At 35.8% G+C, this 10,974-nt stretch overlaps 2 protein-coding genes across 2 annotated transcripts; one reads left to right on the top strand and one right to left on the bottom strand.

The window, feature by feature from the left end:
* The first annotated feature begins 5,613 nt into the window (after positions 1 to 5,613).
* Positions 5,614 to 7,003, top strand: LOC137813321 (protein MAIN-LIKE 1-like). Its single transcript, XM_068615469.1, has 3 exons — positions 5,614 to 5,693; positions 5,810 to 5,975; positions 6,050 to 7,003. Exons 1-3 carry the CDS (start codon positions 5,614 to 5,616, stop codon positions 7,001 to 7,003), a joined length of 1,200 nt encoding a protein of 399 aa, XP_068471570.1.
* Positions 7,004 to 7,834: 831 nt separating this feature from the next.
* Positions 7,835 to 9,490, bottom strand: LOC137813315 (uncharacterized). Its single transcript, XM_068615456.1, has 4 exons — positions 9,027 to 9,490; positions 8,321 to 8,912; positions 8,054 to 8,245; positions 7,835 to 7,981 (listed from the first exon to the last, which is right to left on the bottom strand). Exons 1-4 carry the CDS (start codon positions 9,488 to 9,490, stop codon positions 7,835 to 7,837), a joined length of 1,395 nt encoding a protein of 464 aa, XP_068471557.1.
* Positions 9,491 to 10,974: the final 1,484 nt, after the last annotated feature.

The raw sequence follows: 10,974 nt of genomic DNA, 5'->3' as shown, positions 1-10,974 counted from the left end.
GTTTTAACATTACCAGAAGGAAAACCCACTTTGCGAAAACAAACAGCCTCAGTATGACCATATTTACCACAAAAATTGCATGTAATAGTGTGACTACTATTAAGACTATGAAGACTAGGGTTTTCATTAAACATTGCCTAAAAGATTTTTAAAACCAATCAAGATTTTGAAAGAGAATAGAAAAAAAAAAAACCAAGAACAGCAAAGAGGGAAATAAAAACTAGAGAGAAGCGCAGCAGAACTCTTCATTCGAAGAGCTCTGATACCATATTAAGAAGTGGACTTTAAGCCTAACTCAACCCCATAAAACCGGCTCATAGGGTTGAGGTTTGCACCCACTTATATACAATGAAAGGCTCTTATCTCTAGTCGATGTGGGATCTCCAACACACCCCCCTCACGCCGAGACTACCAACTCGTGCGTGGGACTATATATTGTGGGTGGTCCGATAGCGGCCCGATAGCAGGTGGCCCAACACAAACACTCGCTAGGATAGGCTCGAAATGGCTCTGATACCATATTACAGTAAATGAAGATGAATATTTCTTGTCTGATGTGATGCTTTAATGTAGCGTACGTAATCGCACATAATCGTAATGAAGAAAGAGAGGTTTTGATGAACCCTAATTGTAGAGAAAAATAAATATAAAAGAAACTTTTATTCACTTGTATATTAGAGAGTAAAATACATGGTGTATATATAAGAAAAAGATTAAGACCTAGCTGAAACAGAAAAGGAAAGTTGGTTCAAACAAACAAAATCCAATAATTTAAAATAGAAAATTAAATATATTAACAGCAATTGTATGATGCTCTTCGGCAAGTCTCACTTTACAATGTTTAGTTTTGAATTTTTTTTTTAATTTAAATAAAATGGTAGTTAAAGAGGGGAATTCCCTTTTATATATATATATATATATAGGTATAGATTAAGTAATTTTAAATTGTGAAGACAAATCCTAACTCAATGGCAAAAAAAACTATAAAACCAAGTTCGACCTTGAAGGCTTAACTACTCCAATTAAAAGTTATACAGGTATTTTCCAAAGTTTTGGGTTCCTATGAAAATACCCTTAATAACATGAAAATTAGGGTTTAGGTCAAATGTGCACACAACCCACACCCAACCCATCAGTGCACCCTTCATTTTTCTGTGGTCAGTGAGGCAGCACCGCAGAAGCTTGGAAAATTAAACAAAGAGCAACCCAAGCACCTCCATTCTTATTCTTCTCGTGACTATGGTAGCATCAGAACTCGAAAGCAGCATTGAGGCACCGCGACAACAGCAAACGAAGCCACCGGAGAAGGATTGGAGCCATCAGAGAAGGAGACGAAACCACCGAAGAAGGAGATGAAGCCATCAGAGAAGGACTGCTGCGAAACCTTGATTTGTTCCAAAAACATTAGAGTTTTTTGCAACAACAACAAAGTAATAAATAAATAAAGAAATAGCTCGTCTCATATAAGATGTCTCCTTCTCTCTCGCAAGCCAAATGTCTTTGTGTCCTTTTAGCTGAATCTATCTCACTAATTCCTGTTCATTGGTTAGTTCCATTTTTTTAAGAATACTTTCACCTTCACCATAATAAATATTCATCATAGGATCTTCACTATGTTATTATCATTATTTTTCGTACTTCAAGCCAACGGAGGGCTCCACATTTTTTTTATCTTGAAAGTGTAAAAAGAGAAGAATGTCACGTTGATAAGCTTTGTCTACTCAGTAAAATTTTCCTTCAAATTGGATACTCAATAAATTAACCCTTCAAAGTTCTGGTATTCCTCTCTATCTACATTTGAGTCTCCCAAAACCCAAAAAATGCAGTGAAAAGAGAAATGACAAGTAAAAATATTATCACAACTTTTTCTAACACAAACTTAAGTCCTTTTTTTCTCAATGCATTTCATCTTTTTCATGTTGCAGGAGATTATAGCTTCCATGTCTCGACTACCAACTTTTAGAAGAAGATTCAGGAATTTAATCAAGGTTTTGTACATAAAAGCATTGTAGCCTAGTGATTCAATTATCCATATTGGAGGCACTGTAGTTCCCAAACATAGTGAGAAAAGCAAAGAACACAATGTGGATGAAGGCACCAGTAGATGTTGAACACATCACATCATATATGAAGATGGATGTCTATTTAAGTATGCATATCACAATCACATTTTGAAGATCAAAGCTTCTTGTAAATTGACAAGGGTTATGCAATCTTTATTCTTTATTGTTAATTTTATTTCTTTTATGTGGTCGTTTTCTATATTTTTCTTCCAAAAGAAAGAAATGCACATGATCATGAAAGGCAAAGGGTGCAAAGCTACATGCTTTTCTGGGTTTCTCGGTGTGTTTGGTTTGAATGTGCGATATTAGATCAAGGAGACTTTATATAATCAATCATAGTTCAAATTGATTTTAAATTTATGTGATTTAATATTTGGATAACAAATATTAGAAATTTTATTTTTTAAGAAAAAAAATTGTTTTGAATTTCTTTTTGTAATTAAAAGAGTGAATTTTAATGTCTATGAATAATTTTTATTACAGTGAATTACTATATTCAGATGCATGATAGTGCCTTCCGCATGTGCAAATTCGTAAGCATGCATTTCAACTTCGGTGAACACTCATTACATTATAAACTTGCTTTATCGTTGTGACATTCCTTTCATTTCTCTCTTTTATGGTTAGTAAAATATTTATTGACTTCACTGATGTTTTAGTCATATCCTCAACCATAGCCTTTTCCTCAACACTTAACCTTCCAGCATACGGATGACCCACCAATGTCTCTACCAAATCATGATTGTCATAACCACAAATTAATTCAACCATGCACCCTTGACCACCTTTGACTAGTTTTCCTCAAAATCTGAAAGGACAGTCACACTTCCTACTTCCCGTTCGACTGATATTTACTTCTTTTTTATACTTTCTGTATTTACCTCCTCTCTCACAACCTAATAATACATATTTCATTCTTCCTCGTTGTCTCGTCCATGTATTCACCCTTAATATAACAATAACAAACCCATAACAATAGCCAACACTTCTCGCTCACTCTAACAGCTCATCTCGATTACGAAATACCTACAATAATATATGCCAAAATTTAAAATCATTAATAAACAATAAGGTTCACACGCCTAACATTTACCTTACCTTATTTGTAATAAACGTCTCATTACACTCATGTGCTCTATGTTCATTATTTAACGCATTATACCTTATTGACTGCTCCATATCAACATCATCTAATCCATCCCACACATCAATCTCCCCTGAAATTCCCATGTATGAGTCTATTGTATCCATTGGCAATTTTGAAAAAAACAACATATAAGTTAGCTTCCGGATATACAAATTTGTAAGTTTCACAATATCCTTTTGCATTTTGAAATCTGGAACACATAAAACCATTCCAGATATTTATATCTAGAGTTCAAAATATACTTCCGGATAAGTTTATCCAGAACTCAAATTTGACTTACGGACATCTGGTTATATATATATATATATATATATATATATATATATATATATATATATAAATTAACTGTAATAAAAATTATTCAAAGACATTAAAATTCACTCTTTTAATTTAAAAAAGAAATTAAAAACAAATTTTTTTCCTAAAAAAAAATTCTAATATTTGTTATCCAAATATTAAATCATATAAATTTAAAATCAATTTGAACTATGATTGATTGTATAAAGTCTCCTTGATCTAATATCGTACATCCAAACCAAACACACAGAGAAACCGGAAAAAGCATGTAGCTTTGCACCTTTTGGCTTTCATGATCATGTGCATTTCTTTCTTTTGGAAGAAAAATATAGAAAAACGGCCACAAAAAAGAAATAAAATTAACAATAAAGAATACAGATTGCATAACCCTTGTCAATTTATAAGAAGCTTTGATCTTCAAATGTGATTGTGATATGCATACTTAAATAGACATCCATCTTCATATATGATTCTATTGGTGCCTTCATCAACATTGTGTTCTTTGCTTTTCTCTCTATGCTTGAGAACTACAGTGCCTCCAATATGGATAGCTGAAGCACTAGGCTGCAATGCTTCTATGTACAAAACCTTGATTAAATTCTTGAATCTTCTTCTAAAAGTTGGTAGTCGAGACATGGAAGCAACAATCTCCTGCAACCTGAAAAAGATGAAATGCATTGAGAAATAAAGAACTTAATTTTGTGTTAGAAAAAGTTGTGATAATATTTTTATCTGTCATTTCTCTTTTCACTGCATTTTTGGGTTTTGGGAGACTCAAATGTAGATAGAGAGGTATACCAGAACTTTGAAGGGTTAATTTATTGAGTACCCAATTTGAAGAAAAAAGTTTGTTGGGTGGACAAAACTTATCGCCATGACATTCCTCTTTTTTTACACTTTCAAGATAAAAAAAATGCAGAACCTACAGGCAACGTCAAAACTCACCTTTTGCGATTCATCTCCTTCGGTGGCTTCATTTGCTGTCGTTGCAGTGCCTTAACGCTGTTTTCGAGTTCTGATGTTGCCACAATCACGAGAGGAATAAGAATGGAGGTGTTTGGGTTGCTCTTTGTTTAAGTTTCCAAGTTTTCACGCGTTGCCTACAATGACCACAGAAAAATGAAGAGTGCATGCATTGCTAGGTTGGGTGTGGATTGGGTGCAATCCAAAATATGTATTGTAGAAAACGAAAAAAATATTCACAAAATTCATAATTTTTTTAAAACTTTTAATTTCAAATTGTATAATACATAATATAAATATGTATTCAAGAATGTAAAATCTAAAATAAAAATATGTATTTTAGAATATATAATATGGAATATATTTATATTATGAACATTTTGAAATACAAATTTACCTTCCGAAATACAAAATATATATTACATAATACATATATTTTGTATTGGAAATTCAAAACATAATTTTAACTTTTTCTTAAATGAATACTTGAAATTGAAAATGTCATTGGATTGCACATTCCGAAAATGAAACACACCAACCACTGCCACACAATCTTCACTATCCAAATACTCTAACAAAAACACATTAGAAACAAAATACAGTAAATGCGAAGGCAGATTCTCCCTGCACCCGATGCATTTTGACTGGCACCCAATCAGATTTATGAAAAGACCATATTACCCTTAATGAAATGAAGAAACACATAAATTGTGATCTGCACCCAATGTAAGCACCCAACAAATAGGGTTTTTCTTCTTCCTTTGTGCCTTTGAGCGTGAAGCACCAGCCATCTTCAGCCACCGTGAAGTTGCAGGGAGACACCGTCGCAGTGTTCGTTTGCTTCGTTGTGAGTGAGCTTCATCTTCGAAGAATTCAAGGTATCCTTCATCGTTGTATCTGTTTCGTAAAATAGTGGCTTCCGGATAATTTTATCCGCAGATGAATATTCAATTCTGGATATTTATATCCGAACTTCAGCAGGTGCTTCCGGATAATTTTATCCGCAAAACAATATATAATTCCGGATATTTATATCTGAACCTATGCATGTGCTTCCGGATTTTTTTTTCCACAGAAGAATATTGGCTTCCGGATATTTTTGTCCGTAGTTCAAAAATATTTTCTGGATATTTTTGTTCGTATATGGATAATGGCTTACGGATATTTTTATCCATAAGATACATTTTACTCATGCGGATATTTTTATCTGGAATGTTGATATTGTTCTGCGGATAATAATATCCGTATTAGTGTGAAATTTTCCACAACTGTTTTAGACTATATGTGTTATAATTTTTTTATATATGTTGGATTGAATGTTACTTTTATGAAATGTAAGATGGTGCGGACTAGAGGTGGAGGAAGTTCTAAATGAAGAGTTTGAAGATTATATTGAACAAGAAGAAGTTGAAGTTGATGATGAAGGCTATCCAGGAGGGTCATTGGATAAGTCCTTACTTGTTAATTATGAACATCATGTAGCCAAACAGTTGTGGGATGGCTTGGTAAGTAATGAAAAATTAATTTTTGTATTTGTTATGTATTTCGGATTATTGATGATATATCTTGATTATTGTAGGATCGTGGTGAGCTGAAGGTCGTTTCACATGGGAGGAAGATAAATAAGTTAGGAGCACCTCATGAGCGCATAGAAGCTGTTGTAGAATTGTCTGGCTTAGGTGGTCTGCTTCATGCTAGTTATGAGAGTCTAGACCGAGGACTGATGTGTGCTTTTGTAGAGAGGTGGCATGCAGAGACAAACAGTTTTCATTTACCGGTTGGGGAGATGACCATCACTCTTGATGATGTGTCAAATTTGTTACATTTACCCATTGTCGGTCAGTTTTACACGCAGGAAACCTTAGATTCTGATTCGGCGACTGATTTATTGGTAGAATCCCTCCGTGTTGACCGTGCACTTGCATCGGAAGAAACAAGACACTACCGGGGAGCTCATATGCGCCTGAGCTGGTTAAGAGATGTGTATCAAGATGCATGCTCAAGGAGGAAGTGGAATGTGGCTGCCAGAGCATACTTACTTCACCTTGTCGGTTGCACTATTTTTGCGGACAAGAGTGCTACATTAGTAAGTGTGTTTTATCTTGGATTTTTTGTTGATTTGAGGCTTACCGGGGGATATTCTTGGGCAGCAGCTGCCCTAACTCACATGTATGAGCAGCTAGGAGATTGTAGTTATGCAAACACAAAGCAACTAGCTGGTTATGCAACATTGTTGCAGGGGTGGATTTATGAGCATTTCCCGTCTATAGGGATGAGACGTATGCAAGCATTGTATTCTGAAGATCAACCTCGGTGCAGGCTGTATGATGCTGGAAAAGGTACTTCAATTGTTGTTGTTCGATCACAGTTGGATACATTGACACCAGCTTCCATTCGGTTTTGTCCATACAACGAGCACAGGGAAGAACGTCCATTCGAGTGGATTTCCTTATTCTGTGGTTATTTTAGGCTAGGAAATTGGACACAGTTGCACATGCCAGAACGTGTTCTGCGTCAGTATGGCTATACATAGATCATCCCTTGCAACCCATCTGTAATTGGACATGGTCATCCAGATACAAATGAAATGGACCGTCGATGGTTACATTTCAATGATTATGTCATACATGACTATGCCATAGCACGTCATCCTGACGCTTGTGTTCAAGAGTACATGGCTTGGTTTAGATCTGTATCACATCCATATGTGATTAATACAGATGAGGATGACCGTCCTGTACCGGTACCCTCAGATGCACGTCATCACGAAGCAGTGCCAAGTCATCATGAGGAGTCACATCCTGCTCTGGTATGCTTCTAACCTTGTTAACGTATTAATTTGTATTATCTTTTTCTAATAGTATGTCATTCATGCTTGTAGGGTATTTGTCGTAGAATTACTGAGACATTGCAACCATTACTTGATCATGACGATGTCGTGGAGGGCAGCCCTGTTTGGGAAGGCATACAAGCAGCCATTATGTTAGCACGAGGAGCGACTGATGAAAGAGCTGTTTATGTCAGGAGACATGCACGTAGGAATGATTGATTAGGATTTCTTTTGATGTCAGATGTATTAGGATTTCAATATGGATTTCTTTTGATGTTAGATGTAATTGAACCTTATCGGATTTTGTAATTGAACCTTATCTTTTGATGTATTAGTAAACTCCTCTTTGCCTTACGAATTTTTTCATCCGCAGACAAAAATGTAGCTTCCGGATATTTTTATCCGTAGTGTAATGTTTGAGTTCCGGATTTTAATATCCGCAGGCACTTCACTGAATTACAAATGTACTGGAAATGTACATTCAATTACGCTAAACATCCCTAAACCTAAATTACGCTATTACAAATGTTATGATTACAAATATCGTCTAATGGACATTAGTTGGGTATAAACTTGTATCCGGCTAGTGTAGTATGTTGACCAAGTTTGGGCCGCCGGATAACGATGTGATGCCCACAATATATTCGTAGGTGGAATTGGACAACCATCTTTGAGCTTGACCTATAAAGGTAATAAATATAAGGTACATAAATCTTAATTTACCACATAAATCTTGATTGGTTTAGTTTGTACCTGCACAAAATGATTTCCGTAGACATGCCCAATTGCAATGATTCGGTGATTACGGAAGTTACTTGGTGCTTGGGTTCTTAAAGGAAAAATACTCAGTGATTGTAACATGGACAAAGAAACAAGAATGACATTATACCGATTTGCAATAACATATCGCATGTCTGGAATTGTCATCCACTTATCTGTTCCTGCCTGCAAGTACAATTGAGAAACAAAGTTAAATTAAGAAATGCAATGTAAAAATGAAAAGGTCTTAGTGATTGGTACCATAGCCATGTGCTCCACTAGAAGTGAGTTCTTCAAGTATTCATATCTATGATCACCACCAAAGAGTTGAACATATTCTTGTCTCCATTCACTTGGTTCTTTTAACAAATTCATTCGAACAACAGCCCATGACTCCTCTCCCATTCCCAAGTGGGCAGCAACAGCACGGTAGCCACAATGGCCATCAGCCTTAACGTCAACAATACATGGATGATACCCTATAGGGAACTGATCAAGGAAAGGAATACATTTTCTTGTTACAATTTCTGGTAAGCTTTCTTCATTAGATTTTTTGCTTGCACAACTATCATGTTGTGAGTGTAAGAAATCCACATGTTCAAAATAAGAAAGGATTCGCTTAGTTGATCTCATGAATTTGGTAGGACGAGACATCTTTACAGCACCTTTTGTTTTCACCTTATGATCTGGTGCGTAAATAGATGTCTTCTCTGGAAAGGCAATCTCCTGCAATTTACTTTTGATGTTAACCTTACCTGCAACATCCAACTCTTTAAACCGCTTTGCGATGACCTCAAACTCTTTATTAATTGACAACTCAGATGAAGATTGTTCAGTTGCAATGTCTTCAAAGCTTAAACAAGTCCACATCACATGTACTAATTTAAGTGGTATGCTACCAACACCAAATGAAGCCAATTAACATGCACAAGGAAGACCATGAGTACTTCTAAGACTACATCCACACCTACTTTTATCAAACCCCACTGATTTAACCCTATCAAGCTCTTCCGAAATAAGGTTCAAAGCATATTTAGACATAAAACCTAACAATTTTTTGTAAGCTGTAACCTTAAACCGATGTCCAACCACATGCAAACTCTTTTGGAATGAAGCTTTGATTGCATTATGTTGTAAAATAATCATCTTATTGATGGAATCCCAGCAGAAACATAAATCCCCCATCAAATTCTGAAGAACTCTCTTTAGGCTCCAGTGTGCTGCCTCAACTCTGTTACTTGTTGTATTTCCTAAGTGCATCACCTTATCTATCCATGCCTTGACAAATTTTTCTTTATGTGGACGTAACCATGTATCCATCACATAATCAACAAATATAGGCCATGGAGAACAGACAACTTGAAGAGCATTCACACGATCTTCAAAGGCCTCAACAATATCACAATCCACAACAGATCCCCACACTTCCATTACTTGATCTCATGCCTCTCTTGGATGCACCAACATTTTACATTTTGCTTTCACATTTTTATCAATGTGAAACCGACAAAGCAAATTATAAGCTTCAGGAAACACCATTCTAATTGCATTCATTAAGGCAACATCTCTATCACATACCACCACCCTAGGGCATGAATCAACTCTAAAAAACAACCCTTTAAGTCTGTCAAGGGCCCAAAAAAAATTATTTTCCTTTTTTGCTGCTAGTAAACAAAATGCAACGGAGAAAGTCAAACCTGTAGACGTAATCCCAACAACCTCAAGTAACGGCATCCTATACTTGTTCGTCTTGTACGTACTATCCATTAATATGACAATATTAAATGAGTTCACCAATTTTACTGAATCTGAGTGTGTCCAAAATATATCTTGCACAACATTAGCGACCTCATCACACCTACACCAATGTACGTACCTGTCTCGCTCTAGTAACAACATCAGTTGTTGCATTTTTGTTCTATGACCTCGTTGGGATCTTCGGTGAACAATGATTGCATTATAAACCTGCTTAATCGTTGTCACATTCTTCTCATTTCTCTCTTTCATGGTTAGTAAAATATTTCTTGGCTTCACCGAAGTTTTAGTCATATCCTCAACCATAACCTTTTCCTCTATACTTAACCTTCCAGCATACGGATAACCCACCATTGTCTCTGCCAAGTCATGATTGTGAGAACCACAAATTAATTCAACCATCCACCCTTCACCACCTTTGACTGGTTTGCCTCGCAATCTGAAAGGACACTCACACTTCCTACTTCCAGTTCGACTGACATCTACTTCTTTTTTATACCGTCTGTATTTACCTCCTCCCTCACAACCTAACAATACATAGGTCATCCTTCCTCGTTGGCCCGTCCATGTATCTGACCTTAATATAACAATAACAAACTCATAACTATAGCCAGCACTTCTCGCCCACTCTAACAGCTCATCTCGATCACGAAATACCTACAATAACATATGCAAAATTTAAAAATAATTCATAAAAAAAACATTCACAACCCAACATTGACCATACCTTATTTGTAGAAAATGTCTCACTACATTCATGTGCCCTGTGTTCATTATCTAATGCATTATAACTTATTGACTGCTCCAGATCAACATCATCTAATCCATCCCACACATCAATCTCCCCTAAAATTCCCATGTATGACTCTGTTATATCCATTCGGCTGTTGAAAAAAATGAACACTTAGCTACCGGAAAAATAAATCCATAACCAAAAAAATAGCAACAATTAGCTTCCGGATATAAATATCCGGATTGCATAAACTACTTCCGGATATTTAAATCCGTAAGGCAATGATGATCTGCGGATATCAGTGTCCGGAAGCAACGATCCACTGTTCCGGATATTAATATCCGTATTGAAATTTTTGACTTTCGGATATTAATATCCGTAAGGCAATGATGATCTGTGGATATCAGTGTCCGGAAGCAACGATCCA

Source organism: Phaseolus vulgaris, chromosome 10 (genome assembly GCF_000499845.2).
Source record: "Phaseolus vulgaris cultivar G19833 chromosome 10, P. vulgaris v2.0, whole genome shotgun sequence".
Classification (NCBI taxonomy): domain Eukaryota; kingdom Viridiplantae; phylum Streptophyta; class Magnoliopsida; order Fabales; family Fabaceae; genus Phaseolus; species Phaseolus vulgaris.
The sequence above is the reverse complement of the archived record's forward strand: the minus strand, read 5'-3'. Positions and strand labels throughout refer to the sequence as shown.

Excerpts from the sequence above, each read along its gene's own strand:
- LOC137813315 (XM_068615456.1), bottom strand. The coding sequence starts at position 9,490 with ATGGAAGTGTGGGGATCTGTTGTGGATTGTGATATTGTTGAGGCCTTT. Across the intron at positions 8,246-8,320 it reads TAGTGGAGCACATGGCTATG|GCAGGAACAGATAAGTGGAT; the intron begins GTACCAATCACT and ends TTGTACTTGCAG. Across the intron at positions 7,982-8,053 it reads ACGGAAATCATTTTGTGCAG|GTCAAGCTCAAAGATGGTTG; the intron begins GTACAAACTAAA and ends TTACCTTTATAG.
- LOC137813321 (XM_068615469.1), top strand. The coding sequence starts at position 5,614 with ATGGATAATGGCTTACGGATATTTTTATCCATAAGATACATTTTACTC. Across the intron at positions 5,694-5,809 it reads TTATCTGGAATGTTGATATT|ATGGTGCGGACTAGAGGTGG; the intron begins GTTCTGCGGATA and ends ATGAAATGTAAG. Across the intron at positions 5,976-6,049 it reads AACAGTTGTGGGATGGCTTG|GATCGTGGTGAGCTGAAGGT; the intron begins GTAAGTAATGAA and ends TGATTATTGTAG.